Raw genomic sequence first — 21,745 nt, 5'->3', positions numbered from 1 at the left:
AAGAGACTGGATTATGGGCTCCAATTTTAGAAATCTCGTTTCTCCCTCCATTTAGTGCTTTATACCTTTCTATGAAGGACCCTGAGACGGGAGTAAAGGAACTGAAATTGCAAAAAGAGAAGAAAATCTTCAATCATTGTTTTTCAGGTGAATATGAAACAAACGAATGTTTTCCTCTCTGAGGGAGTGTCAATGAGGGAACTTGTTGAATAAGGAGCTTCGGTGCAGTCTGGTAGCTGTCGTACCTTCTCGTTAAGTACTAGGACTCTGTCACTTTGATTCATAGGCCTCATCGGTTCTCTCAATAGAGTCACCGGGTAGACCAGGTGATCAAAAAACAATTCCTTTAGGCACTGAAAGCCATTGTGCATTGGCATCAACACCAATCCAACCAGCAAAGAATAAAATTCAGCCCCATAATACCGTAATATTGAATGAGGCGCATAGAAGCTGTTCTGTAGGTTCATTATTGTATGTATATACGCATTAAATCATATCGTAATCATAATATATAAATCAAAATGCTGGCAATTGACCTTGCTGTTTTATCTGGGTGAAATCTTTCCTTAAGTTTTAAAGTGGGGGTTCACCCAGTCATTGGGTGAATTGATGGAACACTGAGGAAACCACTGCATTCTGGGCTAAATAGAATCAGCTGCTCTTTTCTGGTCTTCTCACACACTCATAGGAACAATAAGACAACAAAATGATAGAATTTACACAAGACAATCGGGTACATTTTCACCTTCAGTACACGGGCATTAATCTGGCAGAGTGGATCGCCCGGCTGTTATAGAACCCAATCAATTTTCATCCCATTGAAATCAGATTAACACCCATGCAGCGAAGGGGACAATTTACCCCAATATTTGAGAAAATGAAAATGCTCTGTGCTGCTTTTAGTTGTATTCTCTGGGTAGGCCCAGTATTTTCACTGCTTGCAACATCAATATGTGTGAAACTATACTTTGTTGTTGGTAGCGGTACTTTTTGTTTTAAAGAATCACTTAAAGCTGAGGTTGAGTGATTTGTGGCAATGGAGTAAATGGACTAACTTGTCTACGATGGCATATTCTGCCTCTCGTAGGAACAGTCGCCCGAAACAATAGTGAGCTTTGTCAGTGAGCCTAACATCCTGTTGTGGGTAAAGTATTAAAGCATTCTGAAAGAGGGGATAATGAGACACTATGGTATGGTATGGTATGGAGTCAATGTTTAGGAGTTTAGAAGAATGAGAGGAGATCTTATTGAAACATACAAGATTCTGAGGGGACTCGATAGGGTCGATGCTGAGAGGATGTTACCCCTCATGGGGGAATCTAAAACTAGGGACCATAGTCTCAGAATAAGGGGTCGCCCGTTTAAGACGGAAATGAGGAGGAATTTCTTCTCCCAGAGGGTCGTGAATCTTTGGAATTCTTTACCCCAAAAAGCTGTGGAGGCTGAGTCATTGAATACGTTCAAGGCTGAGTTAGACCATTTTTGATCGGCAAGGGAGTCAAAGGATATGGGAAAAGGCAGAAAAGTGGAGTTGAGGTAAAAATCAGATCAGCCATGATCTCATTGAATGGAGAAGCAGGCTCGAGGGGCCGAATGGCCTACTCCTGCTCCTATCTCTTATGGTCTTATGGTCAATGTAGATTTATGGGAGGGAATTCTTGCCTAACAAATTTACTGGAGTGCTTCAAAGAAACGATGGACCTTGTTGTCAATGGAAATTCTGAGGCTATGATATATTTACATTTCAGCAAGGCTTTGTTACCATTAAACTATTGATGTATATGGTGGGAAGGTATGGAATAGGAGACAAGCTTCTATGGTGTATTGAAAATCAGCTAAACTAAAGAAAGCAGAAGATAGTTTTTACTGAGTGGTTGGCATGGCGATTAATCACTAGCGGGTTGCCACAGGGATCAGTGCTGGGGCCATTCCGGCTTAATGGTACATAAATGACCTGCGGCTGGTTTGCAGATGCCATTAAACTGTTGAGAAGGAGGGGTTCAAACAATAGGGAAAGGGCAAACTAAACATAAAGAGATCTGGATAGGTTGGGAAGATGGACTTGTTATATCGTTTGTTCTAAGTTAATCAGAACCTGTCTCGATGTACAATATTTACAGTTGCACAAATTGGCTATCAGTCAATCTTTCTCTGCATTGCTTTAGATTTCGATTCGACTCAGGAGTAGAGGGAGTCAGGAACCAGATGTATTTGATTTAAATCCTTTTTCTGAGTTTATTATTTCTGCAATTCATAATACAGTATAATTCTTACGTGACCTTCAACACTCTGCCTTCCCGAGGGCAATCTGGTCCTTCTGTCCCAGTAATCCTGATCTTCCACCAGCTTTCCTTGTCCCGACAGCAGCGATTTTGCTTATTTTCTTCAAACTTTTATAACCCATTTGTTTACAGACAGCTTTCTTCATAATCCTATTTTTAAAAAACCATCCTCGAGGTCATTTTGCTTCTGATCACTTTTCTTCCTTAGAATAGATGGTTACAATCTCGCTATCACAGTTCCAACAATGGGACTCAGTTTAAACCAGAGATTTGGGAGTGATGTATTTCTCCTCCTTGTCAGCCTTCCTCAAGGTTCCTTTAATTGAACTTACGGCTTTGTCAGTGTTAATCAGTTTCTTTCTCTCCCCAGGGTTGCTTTTAGTGAATCCTTGTCTGAAGGAGAAAGGCATCCCATTACAAATAACTGAACACAGAGTTAAGGCAGTTCACAACTAGCTTTAAATTAGGCAAACAAAACACAATACAATTATACATTGCAACAGACTGAATAGCAAATGGCATTTAATGTGCACGACTGCAAGGTAATAAGATTGGGCAAGAGAAGCGGACAATGACATTATAATATAAATTGCTCTAGGCTACAAAATACAACACAAGCGAGGGAATCTGGGGGTATTGGTGGATAGCCCACTGAAACCATCAGGGCAGCAAGGGCAATTAGGGATGGGCAATAAATGCTGGCCTTGCTAGCGACGCCCACATCCCATGAACGAATAAATGTTACAGCAGTAGGAAAGCTAACTGGATTTTTGGGATGTGTAGTTAGAGGGATAGAGCACAAATGCCAGGAGGTGACAATGAATTTGTACTAGGTACCGGTTAGGCTTAACCTGTTACATTTTTTGGTCACCATACTATAGCAAGGATATTCAGGCATTGGAGGCGGTGCAGAACAGGGCGACCAAAATGATACCTAGCTTAAGGCATCTGACCTACGAGGAGACGTTGAAGAGTCTGAGAGTGTTTATTCTAGAGAAGAGGTAGCTTATGGGCAATACTTATTCAATATTCTTAAAAAATGGAACCTCAATAATATACTCGAGATTGCCACAAAATCTAGAACTGGGGTCACGGACTCAAGCTTAGAAGAGAGAAAGTAAGCAAGCAATTTAGATTTAATGACTTTACAAAGAGGCTGGTGAACGGGTGGAATGTCCTGCCCAGGGGGGCAGTGAAGCCAGATAGTGTGGAAACATTTGAGAGAATTGGATGGATGTTTGAGGGAGTGGTGATTGAGAGGTATTAGTTTATCAGACCAGCCATTTGTACTTTCCTACATTCCTGGCTCTCTCAGTCATGAAAGAACTGCCATGAATTACTGTCCACTGTGACGGTAATTTGTGAGCTGATAAAAATGGCCATGAGAGTTGGCGGATTATCGTAAAAACCCAACTGGTTCACTAATGTCCTTCAGGGCAGGGAATTTGCCGTCCCAACCTCGTCTGGCTTACATGTGACTCCAGTCTCACAATATGTGGTTGGCTCTAAATGCGCCTCGAAGTAGCCCCCACCACCTTCTCAGGGCATCTATGGGGACTGGTAATAAATGACTCCTTGCCAGCGCTGCCCAGAACCATGAGAACAAATAATTTTTTTAAAATTCAAGTACTTTTTTTTTCATTGGTTTTATATTATTATTTTGCAGGTACCTCTGTGATTGACTGGTTGCTGTCAACTAACATTGTCAGGAATCGTCGAGAGGGGACCCTGCTAGCGGCTGCCCTCGTCTGCGATGGGTACATTCAGCCAGCTGAAGATAAGGCAAAGGCAGCTGCTGAGCAAATAGCTGAAAACTGCTTTATCGATGATGGTGATGCTTATTATTATTTTGTAAGTGGTTAAAAAAAAGCCTTGTGGCACAATATTTGTTTTATTTTCTGTTTAGTGCTTTAGAACTTTTTGTGAAGGGTCTGACGCAGTTTACTTGACCTCATCACCCTTCTTTCAAAACAGGGCAAGACTGTACCTCTTATATAATTTCACCTTGTGGAGTAAATAGCTTTGCTTTCCTCCATGACAGATCTTTGAACACTCTCGTCTCAGAGTCAGAAGGTTGTGGGTTCAAGTCCCACACCAGAGACTTACACGCAAAATCTAGGCTGACATTCCGGTGCAGTACTAAGGGAGTGCTGCACTGTTGGAGGTGCCGTCCTTTGGATGAGACGTTAAACCACGGCCCCGTCTGCCCTCTCAGGTGGACGTAGAAGATCCCACGGCACTGCAGGGGAGCTCTCCTTGGTGCCCTAGTCAATATTTATCCCTCAATCAACATCACTAAAACAAATTCTGGTCATTTATCATACTGTTGTTTGTGAGAGCTTGCTGCGCACAAATTGGCTGCCACGTTTCCTACATTACAATAGTGACTACACTTAAAATGTTCTTCATTGGCTGTAAAGTGCTTTGGAACATCCTAATGTTGTGAAAGGCGCTATATAAATGCAAGTTCTTTCGTTGGTAATTGTTCCCCAATTTAAAAAAAAAGGTTGGAATCGTCTGAGTGTTGATAAATTCTTCACCTAATTTCTACTGGATGGATAATCGTATTTTAGCCATTTTTGAACTGTTGTAATGTAGGAAACACACCAGCCAATTTGCACATAGCAAGATCCCACAAACAGCAATGAGATAAATGATTAGATGAGCTTTTTTTTAAGTGACGTTGGTTGAGGGGATAAATGCCAGCTAGCACATTAGGAGAACGCTCTGCTTTTCTTCAAATAATCTCTACACAGTTCTCAAGGACAGTGTTATTGAGCGCGTTTGTGTTTCCTGTGGTTTCACCCCTTGCTGCTCATAAAACTACTAAAGGTCATGTGTGACTTGAACAGTTAGGTGAGGTTGTGTGCGTTGCTTTATTGTGAGAAAGTGTTTAATTGAGTGTGACGGCAATGCATTTCCACCATCTTGCAGGCTGACAGTGGCTTTTTCAGTGAAGGAAACTCAAGTGATGACGATGATGTTTTAAAAGAGGAGTTTCGAGGAGTTGTTGTAAAACAAGGATGTCTGCTGAAACAGGTTGGCAATAAAGTACTGTACCTGAGGGGTCTGGGGGGTGACAGGTTGGCATGTGGTACTGTACCTGTGGGGTCTGGGGGTGACAGGTTGGCATGTGGTTCTGTACCTGTGGAGTCTGGGGGTGACAGGTTGGCAATAAAGTACTGTACCTGAGGAGTCTGGGGGGTGACAGGTTGGCATGTAGTACTGTACCTGTGGAGTCTGGGGGTGACAGGTTGGCATGTAGTACTGTACCTGTGGAGTCTGGGGGTGACAGGTTGGCATGTGGTTCTGTACCTGTGTAACATCACTGTGGAGTCTGGGGGTGACAGGTTGGCATGTAGTACTGTACCTGTGGAGTCTGGGGGGTGACAGGTTGGCATGTAGTACTGTACCTGTGGAGTCTGGGGGTGACAGGTTGGCATGTGGTTCTGTACCTGTGTAACATCACTGTGGAGTCTGGGGGTGACAGGTTGGCATGTGGTACTGTACCTGTGTAACATCACTGTGGGGTCTGGGGGTGACAGGTTGGCATGTGGTACTGTACCTGTGTAACATCACTGTGGGGTCTGGGGGTGACAGGTTGGCATGTGGTACTGTACCTGTGTAACATCACTGTGGGGTCTGGGGGTGACAGGTTGGCATGTGGTACTGTACCTGTGTAACATCACTGTGGAGTCTTGGGGTGACAGGTTGGCATGTGGTTCTGTACCTGTGTAACATCACTGTGGGGTCTGGGGGTGACAGGTTGGCATGTGGTACTGTACCTGTGTAACATCACTGTGGAGTCTGGGGGTGACAGGTTGGCATGTGGTACTGTACCTGTGTAACATCACTGTGGAGTCTTGGGGTGACAGGTTGGCATGTGGTACTGTACCTGTGTAACATCACTGTGGAGTCTGGGGGTGACAGGTTGGCATGTGGTACTGTACCTGTGTAACATCACTGTGGAGTCTTGGGGTGACAGGTTGGCATGTGGTACTGTACCTGTGTAACATCGCTGTGGAGTCTGGGGGTGACAGGTTGGCATGTGGTACTGTACCTGTGTAACATCACTGTGGAGTCTGGGGGTGACAGGTTGGCATGTGGTACTGTACCTGTGTAACATCACTGTGGGATCTGGGGGTGACAGGTTGGCATGTGGTTCTGTACCTGTGTAACATCACTGTAGGGTCTGGGGGTGACAGGTTGGCATGTGGTACTGTACCTGTGTAACATCACTGTGGAGTCTGGGGGTGACAGGTTGGCATGTGGTACTGTACCTGTGTAACATCACTGTGGGGTCTGGGGGTGACAGGTTGGCATGTGGTACTGTACCTGTGTAACATCGCTGCGACACTGTCAGGATGATCGACAAGTAGGTCATTCCTCTAGCAAGTTAAAAGTGGAAAACACATACACAAGTCCCGTAGAACCTGATATACATATCACTGGCCTAATTTTTGTTAATGATTATTTTGTGTGCTTGTCATAGAGGGGGACATCAGTGCTGGCGTATGAAGGTTTTTCCATCATTTTGAGCAATCAGTGTCAGAATCACCAATTCCTGGATCAGTTGTAATACAGGCTATGTGCTCGATCTATTACAAGGCCCACCAGCACAAGAACTCTCCCCATTGCACTGGTGTGAATTTTTCCATTTATTTTTTCTCTTTCCTCCTCTCCTGAGATCATTAGCTGATTGCTGAGTTACACTTCCAGGGTCTCCAGTACTTTACCCAAGTGGCCATTCCTCATGTGTGGGGCCGGACAGTAGTACCAGCAAGTTATTCAAGCTAAGGCTAATCCTGTCCTTATCTGACACCCACACATGTGCTCTTTCCAGAAGGAATCATTAGATATAATTTGGGAGCACAGTCTGACCTCCCCCGTTCCAGCCCAGCGATGATAAGACCACTCCCTCCAGCATCCTGCAGTGTGTACGATCTACAGGATGTACTGCAGCAAATCGCCAAGGCTTTTTCGGCAGTACCTCGACCTCCAGCACCTAAAAGGACGAGGGCAGCCGGCGCATGGGAACTCCATCACCTCCGAGTTCCCCTCCAAGTCACGCACCATCCCGACTTGGACATATATCGCCCATTCCTTCATCGTCGCTGGGTCAAAATTCTGGAACTCCCGACCTAACAGCACTGTGGGAGAACCTTCACCACACGGACTGCAACGGTTCAAGAAGACGGCTCACCACCACCTTCTCAAGAGCAACTAGGGATGGGCAATAAATGGCAGCCTTGCCAGCGACGCCCACATCCAGAGAATGAAATTTTTAAAATTACAACATTCCTATTGTTGTGCCTGGCAAGACAGCGATTGGACATTGAATCTGGGACCTCTGATTTGTAGGGCTCAGTATTACATCAGTTGGTAAACCTGCTCATTAGGCTATAAAGGGGAGCTTTACTTCAATCACCTTTATGGTTTCTTCGAGCAAATTGACAAATTCACATCAGTTAGAGCCAAATTATGGACCGTTTCGGACGGTAGATCCACAATCTATCTTCCAGAAGTGAAAGGATAATGAACCCATTGTACCATTCAGTACATTTATAGACTCCTTAGTGGGAAGAAATCCAATAAATTGTACGTTTATAACTTACACACCTGTATTTAGAGAACATAAAATATACTTAAATTTGTGCATCAGATTTTACAGCACTTTTTGAATTCATCCACAAATACTGTGTCTTTACTTGTTGGGCTAATCGAAATATCACACAGCACTCTGACTATACGACCAATTATCCAGTCTTTTTCCACTCCACAATTCAAGCTGGCTCTCTTCCCTCTCTCCCCCCGCAAAGTTTATCCTGGCCCTCTTCTCCCTCTCCAACTCCAAAGCACCTCTGCTCCCTTCCCTCCCTCCTTCATTGCCATCCATTCGCTACCCTGCTCAACCCCGCTCCTGCCTGAGTTTATCTGCGAGTGCACCTGAGCCGGGTCCTTTGCGCTTCTGCACTGTTGCGAGCACTAATTGCTGATGTTCCCTTGAGAGTTCCTGCCTACAGCATACAGAGGCTCAGCGATACTCGCTGTAGCACTAGCAAAGGCACAAAGAGGAAAACACAAACCCGGTCTAGTGCATTAGCGGCCTGACATAGGTAGGAGTGGCATTGGAGGGGAGAGGAGCCCGGTCTCCACTGACTTTTGTCAGCAAATTCTGGCACACTGACTTTACCTGAAAATGCAGAAATGCTGATGGTTGGCATGTATGAAATGTTCCACTGGGCACTGATATACTTTAGAATTTTTCACTGGGCACAGATGTGCTGTTGAAGGCTCCACTGGGCACAGATGTGCTGTAGAAGGTTCCACTGGGCACTGATGTGCTGTAGAAGGTTCCACTGGGCACAGATGTGCTGTAGAAGGTTCCATTGGGCACAGATGTGCAGTAGAAAGCTCCACTCGGCACAGATGTGCTGTAGAAGGTTCCACTGGGCACAGATGTGCTGTAGAAGGTTCCACTGGGCACAGATGTGCTGTAGAAGGTTCCACTGGGCACAGATGTGCAGTAGAAAGCCCCACTCGGCACACGGATGTGCTGTAGAAGGTTCCACTGGGCACAGATGTGCTGTAGAAGGCTCCACTGGGCACAGATGTGTTGAACAATGTATGGTAGCTGAAAACAAATTGATTGAGGGTACTGACGCTGTTATCTCATTTTTTTAATAGGGCCACAGAAGGAAAAACTGGAAAGTCCGAAAGTTTGTGCTGCGAGATGACCCTGCCTACTTGCACTACTATGACCCTGCTGCGGTATGGCCTGGAGCAGTGTTTTCAAACCTTTCTCTGCTGGCGGCGTCCTGAAAAGATTCACACATTCCTGCTGCCCCACCATCCTAACTTCTGAAATACAGGCCCGGATTTTAACTCCCCCCCGCGTGGCGGAAGCCGGGCTGGGAGGGGCGGGCAGTTAAAGTGATGGGAATTCCCTACCCCCTGTGATCCCGCTGCCTTCCCACCGTGCCCCGATGGAGTGCTCCTCCGGGCCTCACAAGGAAGCTCCGGGCCTCCCTTGCCCGTTGTCATTTGCTTAAATATCGAAAGCATAACATCTGGTGCACTTCACGGCTGGAACACCTGGTACAACGTCTCACGTTGGCCGGCGGCTCCGTCTCCGGGGGGCGGGGGGCAGAACGGAATCACAGGAAACCTCTCCTGCCCGGCATTCTGCAGGATGGCTTTGACATTAGCAGAGCAGCCCCCAGCCCGTTCGTAATCCTGGCTCCTGGTGACAGCATTGGGGGGTGGGGGGTGGGGGGGAAGGAGAGGGGGAAAAGTGAAGATATGAGAGGAACATAGGAACAGGAGTAGGCCATTCAGCCCCTCGTGCCTGCTCCGCCATTTGATAAGATCATGGCTGATCTGTGATCTAATTCCATATACCCGCCTTTGGCCCATATCCCATAATACCTTTGGTTGCCAAAAAGCTATCTATCTCAGATTTAAATTTAGCAATTGAGCTAGTATCAATTGCCGTTTGCGGAAGAGAGTTCCAAACTTCTACCACCCTTTGTGTGTAGAAATGTTTTCTAATCTCGCTCCTGAAAGGTCTGGCTCTAATTTTTAGACTCCTAGAATCCCCAACCAGCGGAAATAGTTTCTCTCTGTCCACCCTATCCGTTCCCCTTTAATATCTTATAAACTTCGATCAGACACCCCTTAACCTTCGAAACTCCAGAGAATACAACCCCAATTTGTGTAATCTCTCCTCGTAACTTAATCCTTGAAGTCCGGGTATCATTCTAGTAAACCTACGCTGCACTCCCTCCAAGGCCAATATGTCCTTCCGAAGGTGCGGTGCCCAGAACTGCTCACAGTACTCCAGGTGCGGTCTAACCAGATGGAGAGATGGAAGCGATCTTTACAAATTTAATGCGTGACTTGCGATTGCTTTAAGAGGCCCGTACTTTGTGTTGGATTTTACCTCCTCATTTCCCTGTGGATTTTTTTATCCCTCACAGGGTGATCAGGACGAGCCACTTGGTTCCATTCATCTCCGGAGCTGTGTGGTGACCGCTGCAGATGATCTCCCAGATGGTAACTGTCCTTCCTGATCTAACCCAGAAGATTGTTATGCCAGGTTACAAATTTATCACGGCAAATGCCTTCAAGTTACTTCAAACAGTAATCTAGTCTCAGGCTTCAGATGATAGAAACTGTTAGTGCTGCGCTGTCGGAGGGGCCGTCTTTCGGATGAGACGTTAATCCACGGCCCGGTCTGCCCTCTCAGGTGGACGTAAAAGATCCCGTGGAACTATTTCGAAGTTATCCCCGGTGTCCTGGTCGATATTTAACCCTCAACCAACATCACGAAATCAGATTATCTGGTCATTATCTCATTGCTCTTTGTGGGATCTTGCTGTGCCCAGATTGGCTGCTGCGTTTCCTACATTACAACAGTGACCTCGCTTCAAAAGTACTTCATTGGCTGTAAAGCACTTTGGGACGTCCTGGGGTCGTGAAAGGCGCTATATAAATGCAAGTCTTTCTTTTCCTTTCACTGCCTTAAAAGAAAGAAATCTGAAGCGTATGGAGTCAGAATTTGAAAAGCTTTAATCCCTGGACAGTCTCTACATGCCTGACTTTTTTTTTCAACCGTTGCACTTTTTTTTGTAAACAATTTATAAAACGCTTGCAGAAACCAAACAACAACAAATACAAAGCAAAAGGCCAAAGAAACAACTTAAGTCCAAACAGAAAAATGGCCAAACCATTAACAATTAGTGGCCGGCAGTCAAGGTATCGATGTCAATGATCAAACTATCCCTCGGAGCACTTTGGGAGATTACTGTGGAGCACTGGAAGGGAAGGTCTAGGAAATGACGGGAAGGAGCTACAAGAAACAGCAGCAGCTAAATAAAAAGGAGACAGTAGAATCCAATCATCACAAGGCAGAGCAGAGATAATTGTAACTAAAATAAACGCTCAGGGGATGGGGTTTGGGGATTGGGATGGTAGAGTAGACCGCACAGCGAGTCAAAAAACACAAAGTCCACGATTTCAACTTCTCCTTGACTGGCGGAAACCTGGCGGGGGGGAGGAGTTAAAACGAGGGCGGCAACTTAACTCCGCCCTGTTCCCTCTGCCTTCCCGCAGCGTCCCGATGTTAACCTGTTCTTTTGAGCGGGCGAGCGGGACACACGCAGGGAGGCAACGGGGTTCTTCTTCAAGGAAACCTCGGGTCTCCTTTGCCCCGGGCTCCCCCCCCAACTTCCCCTCGATCACGTCCACAGCCCCCTCTCACCACTTAAGTGACTGCCGGGACCGCTCCCACGGTTCCCCGGCTACAGTCTCCTGCCGCCAAATTCCCGCTCCCGCCCGCCGGCCCGGGTCCAAGCGGGAGTCGGAGAAAATTTCTGGAAATTTTCCGGACTCCCCAGGTTCGACCCCCGCTCTGGAGTTCGCCCGCCTGCCCCTTCCTTTCAAACTGAAGCCAAAGAATGGGAACTTGTGGAGGGAGGCAACAAAAGAAGAGACATCTGTCCCCCTAACAAGGAAATAACCAAAAGGGGGACCATATCTACAAACCAGAAATGCTCCCTTCTCTCCCCTACCCTCCCCTCCATAGTATATAGAAGGAAACTGTACCATGCCCACATGGAACTTGTCAAGTTGAGGTGGAGAGTCTACGTGATTGTCTCCGACTGGGCTCTCTTCCAGAATCTCTCAATCTGCACAGAGGTGTACCAACCTGACATCAAAACATTGGGCTACATCATCGCACAGCAAAAGAGAGAGGCCAATCAGGAGCTCCATATTTGAATCCAAAAAGATATCCATTGGGAGTCCAACACAGTGAAGTGCGTTGTGCTCAACCATAAGGCATGCGATAACCTAATTTTTACTCAAAATCATAGTCCCATATTCTTGGACCCATAATATGTTCATAATATGTGCAAGAGGGCTGAGCTTGCTATCTCTACTCGAGCACACTTCAAGAAGTTCAGGTCGCCAGTGATGCAGGTGAGCTGGTGAATGATAGGATCTGTAAAGGATCTTGAATTGCCTCTCGGGGGATTATATGTAAAAATTCTGGAAATGGCCTGGCATTATTTATCTGTAATGTCCGTTAAGATCAGTCCCCCACGCCTCTTGGACGTGAGATGGGCTCACCTGGCTCCATAGGATGGGGTTTTTTAATCAAAAAAAATATATTTTAATCACTTACCTGGAGTCGGCAGCCTAACTCCTGTTGGGCTCATCGCAAATATATTTCTTGATGGGGTCCTGCAACAGGTGTCAGGCCCCTAATTTACATATTTAAGGGGCCTAGCTCCTATTTTAGGCATCTGTCTAAGAGGCCTCTAAAATAGGGACCTCATGAATTCAGCAGTGGAACTAATGCCATGTGCAGACTGGACGCAGGTTGTCCCACTGCTAAATTGGCGTGTTTTCCACCCGTTTTATGCCTGAAAAACGGACGCAATGTATACCAATTTCTATCCCCCTCCCCCAGCCGTGTTGCCTTATTTCCATCAAGTTCTTCTGTTTCTCATTCAATAAGATAAGACTCCAGCTGTGTGTATGTGGGCAGAGCTCCAACAAATCACTATTTTTAAGATTGGAAATTGGGCCTCATCTGTTACATGAGCATGTTTGCACCCTCCACCCACCTTCACGAATCTAGCAGTGGGTATGGACCTCCAAAGGTCTGCCAAATGGACGTTGAAATCTTTTACATACGTCAGTTATGTTATAAATTGGATAGCCCGGTGGTGAAGGTTAGGATATTACAGCCTGGTCTTCAGTTGCTTCCAAGCCTTTATTCACAGAGCTCCACCTTACACACACCCCACACCCTAGATAAGCTCTCATACAAAAGAGTCCCCAATTGACACACACCACCTGAATACAATTAACACTAATTGATATAAATCGCATGATCCAATTAACAAGTTACTGGCAGAAGAATCATGATATGAATGGATGGAAGTGGATTTGCTATCATTGATAACCACAATGCCCGTCTAGAGCAAAATACAGGCCCATAAATTCCCCCCACCATTTTCTAATAAATACCTTTGATATGACTTCCACAGGTCACCTCACAAAGATGGAGGGCAGATTATTGCAACTATACATGTGATCTTATTGATCGATTTTTTTTTAATGTTGAGTGTTAACCGCCAATATCTCACGCAAAGAATTTTCTTTTCAGGGAGGAAATCTGAAGTTAAGGGAAATCTCTTTGAAATCATCACAGCAGATGAAGTGCATTATCTGATACAGGCAGCGACGAGGGAGGAACTCACAGAATGGATTAAAGCCATAAAAAATGTAGCAAACACTGGGAAATAAAGGAAAAGCTAAACAAATACAAATATTGCTAATATTCCAGAGCTATTCAAATGTACGACATTAACCAGCACTCAAAGTAAATCGTAAACCTTTTGCCCTGTGAGCAGCAATGTGAACAATGAATGTAGGCTGCAACGTGACTAAAATAGTGTCTCAGTAACTTGTGAAACGTTCTCACCCCAAGCGTCGAATGTCAGCTGTATTTCACTTCCTCTTTTTCTTGTTGTTTGCGTTATTCATTTTTAATTCTAAAACCTTCTCAAAAGTATTTGAAACAAATGTTAACAGCATATTTATAGTTAATACTGTCTGACACCGATCTACCAGGCATCCAATGCCCACTACACTTTTGCTAGTGATGTGGTTGAAGGGTAATGTGAATGATATTAACCAGGTATCACTATTTGCTTACGGTACCAAGATTGTTTAAAAAAATCCTGCACAAATGGCTCAGAATAACATTTGATGAAAATAAAATTAGTAGCGCACTGGTAAGTTCATTAATAAACTATTATACTGAGAAAACTTTTTGTTAATTAACTAATAAACACTTCATTTAATTTACTCTAATTTTTCTTGTTCACAATCTTAAGGCATCTCATTAATGTTTCATTTTGCTAGTCTAGTGAGTGGCCCAAATGAAACGTTTCTTCTATGTAGACTTCATGTTGACTATATTTGCCTCCATTTCCATTTATTTTATTTGAAACCCCCCCCCCCGCCCCGCCCTATCATTGCTACCTTCCCACATTCCTGCTTTCTCTTTCCACCGGGAAAGTGTGTTGAGTTGGGTTATAGTCATAGTTATCTTTGACAGAGGTACAACTATCTTTAATGAGTTGCGGGCAATCCTGGGAGTTGGAGTAGGATTAAAAGAGACATGAGCGTGCAAAAAATAAAATTTGGGGGGAGGGTGAAATCATGTCCCACTCATACCTAATCCCCCCGCCCCCCCCGGCGATTATGTCTATGAGCCCCAGCAATGGCACCCCATATCAGATGAGACTTGCTTTATGGTGCAAAAACAGGTTTCCTGGATTATGGTTCCCCTCAAGTTGGAGCACAATATCACCATGAGCGGACATTATCAAACAGCCCAGATATAATTCAGTAAAAAAACAATGGAATAATGAGTGTGAATGAGAGCCGAGGGTGTCCCGGAGACAGTCCAGTATTGTTCCAGTGGCGGACATGCTTTCACATTTATAGTCTCTACCCGTCTAATCAGTTACATAGAGGAGAGAGATTTGTGTCTAACCCCTGGGCTTTTTATCTATTTTCATTGAAGCAGAAGAACCTCGTTTTCTTTATCGAATTCACAGATGTCTGAATTTTGTTCCCAAAAATAAGTGCCCTAAAATCCTAATGCTTTTAACACAGGCCTGTACAATATCTGTAGACAAAGTAGGCCCATCTTTGCTTCAACTAAAGTCTGAACCCTAATTCTAAATGTCTGTGGAAGAAATGCTGTGATCATGAAGGGCACAAGTATTCTAATAAGGGTATAGCCCATGTAGAATATTGAAATAATTTGCACTTATGTTTCACGAACAGTACCATCTTACTGTGTAGGACTGTATTTCAGTGTTTAGATAAAAGGTGCTGATTCTGATTTATTATAAAGGGTGTGTATATACCCTCCATAAACTTGAGCTCATACAAAACTCTGCTGCCCCGTATACTAACTCGCATCAAGTCCCATTCACCCATCACCTCTGCGCTCGCTGACCTACAATGGCTCCCAGTTTGGGAACGCCTCGATTTTACAATTCTCATTCATGTTTTCAAATCACTCCATGGCCTCGCCCCTCCCTATCTCTGTAACCTCCTCCAGCCCTACAACCCTCCGAGATCTCTGCGCTCCTCCAATTCTGGCCTCTTGCACATCCCCGATTTTAATCGCTCCACCAATGGTGGCCGTGCCTTCAGCTGCCTGGGCTCTAAGCTCTGGAAATCCCTCCCTAAACTTCTCCGCCTCTCTACCCCTCTCTCCTTTAAGACGCTCTTTGAAACGTACTCCTTTGACCAAGTTTTTGGTCACCTGTCCTAATATCCCCTTGTGTGGCTCAGTGTCAAAATTTTGTTTGATAATCACTCCTGTGAAGCGCCTGGGGATGATTTATTACATTAAAAGCACTATATAAATGTAAGTAGTTGTTGTATATTTCCAACTAAGTTGCTATTGCTGCAGGAGTTCCTCAGGGCAGTGTCCTAGACCCAACCATCTTCAGCTGCTTCATCAATGACCTTCCCTCCATCATAAGGTTAGAAATGGGGATGTTCGCTGATGATTGCAGTGTTCAGTTCCATTCGCAACCCCTCAGATAATGAAGCAGTCCGTGTCTGCATGCAGCAAGACCTGGACAACATCCAGGCTTGAGCTGACAAGTGGCAAGTAACGTTCGCACCAGACAAGTGCCAGGCAATGACCATCTCCAACAAAAGAGAGTCTAACCACCACCCCTTGACATTCAACAGCATTACCATCGCCGAATCCCTCACCATCAACATCCTGGGGGTCACCATTGACAAGAAACTTAACTGGACCAGCCATATAAATACTGTGGCTACAAGAGCAGGTCAGAGGCTGGGTATTCTGCAGCGAGTGACTCACCTCCTGACTCCCCGAAGCCTTTCCACCATCTACAAGGCACAAGTCAGGAGTGTGATGGAATACTCTCCACTTGCCTGGATGAATGGAGCTCCAACAACACTCAAGAAGCTGGACACCATCCAGGACAAAGCAGCCCACTTGATTGGCACCCCATCCACCACCCTAAACATTCACTCCCTTCACCACTGGCACACTGTGGCTGCAGTGTGTACCATCCACAAGATGCACTGCAGCAACTCTCCAAGGCTTCTTCGACAGCACCTCCCAAACCCGTGACCTCTACCACCTAGAAAGACAAGAGCAGCAGGCACATGGGAACAACACCACCTGCACGTTCCCCTCCAAGTCACACACCATCCCGACTTGGAAATATATCGTCGTTCCTTCATCGTCACTGGGTCAAAATCCTGGAACTCCCTTCCTAACAGCACTGTGGGAGAACCTTCACCACATGGACTGCAGCGGTTCAAGAAGGCGGCTCACCACTACCTTCTCAAGGGAAATTAGGGATGGGCAATAAATGTCCTGGGGCTGAGATGATTGGCCTCCAACAACCACTACCATCTTCCTTTGTGCCAGGTATGACTCCAGTCAGTGGAGAATTTTCTCCCTGATTCCCATTGACTTCAATTTTACTAGGGCTCCTTGGTGCCACACTCGGTCAAATGCTGCCTTGATGTCAAGGGCAGTCACTCTCACCTCACCTCTGGAATTCAGCTCTTTTGTCCATGTTTGGACCAAGGCTGTAATGAGGTCTGGAGCCGAGTGGTCCTGGCGGAACCCAAACTGAGCATCGGTGAGCAGGTTATTGGTGAGTAAGTGCCGCTTGATAGCACTGTCGACGACACCTTCCATCACTTTGCTGATGATTGAGAGTAGACTGATGGGGCGGTAATTGGCCGGATTGGATTTGTCCTGCTTTTTGTGGACAGGACATACCTGGGCAATTTTCCACATTGACGGGTAGATGCCAGTGTTGTAGCTGTACTGGAACAGTTTGGCTAGACGCGCAGCTAGTTCTAGAGCACAAGTCTTCAGCACTACAGCCGTTTCTTGATAGCACGTGGAGTGAATCGAATTGGCTGAAGACTGGCTTCTGTGATGGTGGAGATATCGGGAGGAGGCCGCGATGGATCATCCACTCGGCACTTCTGACTGAAGATGGTTGCAAACGCTTCAGCCTTGTCTTTTGCACTCACGTACTGGACTCTGCCATCGTTGAGGATGTTCACAGAGCCTCATCCTCCCTTTAGTTGTTTAATTGTCCACCACCATTCACGACTGGATGTGGTAGGATTGCAGAGCTTTGATCTGATTCGTTGGTTGTGGAATCATTTAGCTCTATCAATAGCATGTTGCTTCCGCTGTTTAGCATGCATGTAGTCCTGAGTTGTGGCTTCACCAGGTTGCCGCCTCATTTTTAGGTACGCCTGGAGCTGCTGAGTTGTGGCACCACACCCAGTGCTTACATCTACAAGTACACCCACGTTCAAATATGTTTTGCTCTCTGGATCAGCTAGTTTGCTTAACCTCTAGTTAAACTGTACTATGCACTGCATCCGTGCACACTGAATAATTAGATTGAATTATCACAAACTATCACAATTAGCCAAACACTCACATCAGAACATAAAGAAAGTCAGGGATGACAAAAAGCCATTCAATCCATTAAAGCTCATCCCTTTAGTACCTTAAATTTGCCATCTTAACATCCCACTGCATTTTTAAAATATTTCTTTGCTCCATCTACAACGTCCTTTTCCTCCCCGAGGTCTTTGAGCTTTCTGTCGCCTTCCAAATCCATGCCCGTCCTTCCCGCAATTCCATGTTTGACTCTCTCAAATCATCAAAAATAACTTACCTTTATATAGCACCTTTAATGTAGTAAAACGTCCCAAGTCGCTTCGCAGGAGCGTAATCAGACAAAAGAAAATTGATACTGAGCCAAAGGAGACATTAGGATGGGTGACCAAAAAGATTGGATTTAAGGAGCGTCTTACAGGAGGAGAGAGAGGCGGAGAGGTTTAGGGAGAGAATTCCAGAGCTTAGGGCCTAGGCAGCTGAAGGCACGGCCGCCAATGGTGGGGTGATGGAAATCGGGGATGCGCAAGAGGCCAGAATTGGAGGAGCGCAGAGGTCTTGGGGGTTTGTAGGTCTGGCCACAGCACTGAAACGGCCCTCATTTGCCACTGCTTCCAGTTTGGTGTCATCTGCAAATTTAAACATCTCGAACATAACTCCATCTATAGCAGCAGTCTGAGTATACACGAAAAATAACCTGACTGGGCTTGGGACCACTGTCATTGGGTACTGCACTGCAGATGGTGCTAGAGTCCCTACATGGTCCATGCTGGGATGCAACTCTGTTAAACATCTGTGTATGTCTGCCTAGATGTGGCTAGTGAAATCCTCCACACCTCTTGCTTGACCTAGCAAGGTCATAACCACAATATGACATATCCACAAAAGACTACGGGAAATGTGGGCACTCAGACAGCATCCTTCTTCAAAATGTGGGTCTCGTGAAATTGTGACCCGAGAGCTCTGGGACTTCTCCGCTGCCACCACCAACTGCTCTTGCCCACCCATGATCTGTCAGTCATCCGATGCATCCAGTTCTACCTTATTGTCCGAATCCCACTCGGCAATGTACCCATACTGATGTTTGCACTGGTAGGAGTGAGTGATATAGAATCCTGTAGGGCGCTGGCTTCTTTTGAGCCACTGACATATCGCACTATTCCTTGTGGCAAAGAAGACATTGATATATTAGGGGCGATTGGAACCCCACCCGCTTGGAGGAAGCTGGCTGGGTAAAATCCTGCACCGATCCCGCTGTCTGGAATCTTAAGCTGCTCTCCTGGGGAGGCAGCAAGGACAGCCGCCTGAAGCCGGAGGGTCCTTCTTTGAATATGCAGATGGGGATCTGATGATGTCGTCAGGCCCCGACTGCAATTTTAACTAGTGGCCTGAACAGGGAAGCCATTCCCGCCAGGTGAAGGTAATGGGAAGAGGGGCCAGAAGAGGCCCAAACAGGTACGTTTTTTGTACTGTTATTTTTCTTCCTTCAGTGGGAGCAGGCGGGCTCCTCCGGGCCCCACGAGGAAAGGTTAGTCCTCCCCTGCCCCGAACTTCCCTTCCCGCAGAACCCTCCTGTAAACCCCTCCCCACAACTTGTTGCCGGTGACCGTTCCTTCAGAGCCAGCCGATGGTCTCCTGCCACCCGAAATTCCCCTCCCACCTGCTGGCCACCTCCCACTTCCTGCTCGTTTTGGGTGGGCAGCTGACCGGTAGATGAGGCCTGGGAGTTAATCGGGCCTAATGATGTCAATGTTGGGTGTTTCAATGCTTGCCTCGTGCCCTCCCCCCAACCCCCACCCACCCGCCCACCCCCTCTGCCCATCTGACTCCAGATCTTAGCTCCATTTTCCGAATGCTGAGTTGCTTGCAAAAAAAATTTCATCTACTAAAAATTCACCCTACTGTCCCATTCCTTTCCTATTGCTAGTCACACTTCCTATTCAACAACTGTTTCACTTCCCCTCTTGAATTTGCCTAGGATCACTATTCTAGTTGACTCATTGAAGGATGTTTGGGGGAACCTTGGTTAAGATGAAATTGTTGGGCAAGGATAGAATTACGATCTGGGCTAGTATAGAATTACGATCAGGGCTAGGATAGAATTACGATCTGGGCTAGGATAGAATTACGATCTGGGCTAGGATAGAATTATGATCAGGGCTTGGATAGAATTACGATCAGGGCTTGGATAGAATAAGATCAGGGCTTGGATAGAATTACGATCTGGGCAATATGTAATCTTATTAGCTTTGTCCTTGAGTGCAGGAAATTAGATGGGAATAAGACAAGATTATTTAAATTTGAAATAAAAGCCATCTTGCCCTCCTATTAGTTTATTATACCGCGCTGCGCAGTGATTTTTAAAAATGATTTTTCCTCCCCTCTTCTTCTGAGGGAGTTGTCTCGTGCTGAGTATGGTTTGCTGGTTGCCGCTGATATCTTGCCCAAGTGTGGGCAGCCTATTCAACCATAGGGAGTCATCACAGCTGCCCCTGGGCCCTGTTCTCACCCACGCCTGTCCTCACGTTATGTTCACACAAGTAGCAGGAGGCACTGAATAGCGAACAGCAGGGGGAACCCAGGCTGATTCTATTTCTCACATCCCTAACCCGGGGTCATTACAGGACCTCTGCCATTGCCCTGGCTGAAATCAGCTAACTCAGCACAGAGCAGGATTTCAAACTGGAACCTACATTATCACACTATGCGGTGCATTTACCCACTGAGCCATTGGGAGCTCTCTTTTTTTCCTTTTATTTAATAGACTAAAGCTATTAGCATTGTGCAGGTGGCAGGTTCACTGCTGTAACACCAATGACAGACCTCAACTGCAGTGGGGAGAGACGTATGGATTGATATGACGACGAGTTACATGCGTCGTTTAATGTGGTTCATCACAAGGCCGGTTTGGAAATGAATATAATTGCAGTAAGGTTGCCACCTCTGCTTGGACATATTCCTGGAGGTTTCATCACATGACCTCCTGCCTCCAACCGCCCTGCCCCCACACTCCCGCCATTGGTCACCCGACATGTCCATCCTCACAGTGCACCGCCTTCCCCCGCCAATTGGAAAGTGAATAGACTCTTTATTACCCAATGACTGTCAGTCAACAGCCTTTGTGACCGCGTCCGTTATTTTTTTATGCACGTAAACAAAAGTGTTCAAAGACTTTTTTTTAAAAAACACTTTTTTTAAATGCCGTCTGAATTTTCTCCCGGGTTTCATGCTGGCAGCAGTATCCTGGAGATTACTCTTTAATTCCTGGAGACTCCTAAGTTGCAGGTGTGAAAAAGAAATATTACACATAATGTGCCACTGATTATATTTGTTGGAGAATCCGTATGTCCATGAACCAACTTTGTATCATCAAATACACAACAACAACTACTTGCATTTATATAGCGCCTTTAACGCAATAAAACGTCCCAAGGTACTTCTCACAATATTGATAATTCAGAATTGCACGAAGTGGAGATGGATGTGGTGATTCTTTTGTGTCTGAGCATTACAGTACGTCCTCCTTTAAAAGTGGCAAAAATCGATCTGAGCAAATCCAGATCTTAACTCCGGGTCCAGTTTACTGTATTTAATTTGAGCTTCTTGATGAAGTGCCTTGCGGGGAAACCTTTTGGCAACAGTTGGTTCCTGTTGGGCACCATGTGCGGGAGCTCTGATCTCCTAAGACGCTGGTTGGATTTGCATGATACAAAGCCTTCTATAAACATGGTTTTCTTTTGTGGTTTGACAAGAATAACATCCCATAATTCTAAAAATATCTGATTTATATTCACGTCAGTGAGTGTCACACTTAAAGATAACATGCTGACTAACTTAATACTACACTTGAAGTACACTTCAAATTAATGCTATTTTTAAAAAATGTGACACATGCGGACATCTTTCCACTTCGATTACATTAAACAGTTTGCCTTTGTTGTGAAGCTGAAGC

The 21,745-nt window shown here is 45.6% G+C and overlaps 1 protein-coding gene across 5 annotated transcripts in view; it reads left to right on the top strand.

The window, feature by feature from the left end:
* plek (pleckstrin) overlaps positions 1 to 15,748 on the top strand; it is a 103,915-nt gene extending 88,167 nt beyond the window's left edge. For 4 of the 5 annotated variants that reach the window (XM_067989478.1, XM_067989476.1, XM_067989481.1 and 1 more), the window contains 6 exons: positions 56 to 147; positions 3,949 to 4,133; positions 5,217 to 5,321; positions 8,970 to 9,053; positions 10,262 to 10,337; positions 13,459 to 15,748. In XM_067989478.1, the coding sequence (XP_067845579.1) occupies positions 56 to 147; positions 3,949 to 4,133; positions 5,217 to 5,321; positions 8,970 to 9,053; positions 10,262 to 10,337; positions 13,459 to 13,598 (682 nt within the window). In that variant the 3' untranslated portion in view covers positions 13,599 to 15,748. The remainder of the gene's footprint in view (positions 1 to 55; positions 148 to 3,948; positions 4,134 to 5,216; positions 5,322 to 8,969; positions 9,054 to 10,261; positions 10,338 to 13,458) is intronic. The other variant, XM_067989479.1, reaches the window with a different exon arrangement.
* Positions 15,749 to 21,745: the final 5,997 nt, after the last annotated feature.

This window comes from Heptranchias perlo, chromosome 8, assembly GCF_035084215.1.
Source record: "Heptranchias perlo isolate sHepPer1 chromosome 8, sHepPer1.hap1, whole genome shotgun sequence".
NCBI classification, from domain to species: Eukaryota; Metazoa; Chordata; class Chondrichthyes; order Hexanchiformes; family Hexanchidae; genus Heptranchias; species Heptranchias perlo.
This window is presented reverse-complemented; position numbering and strand designations above follow the sequence as displayed.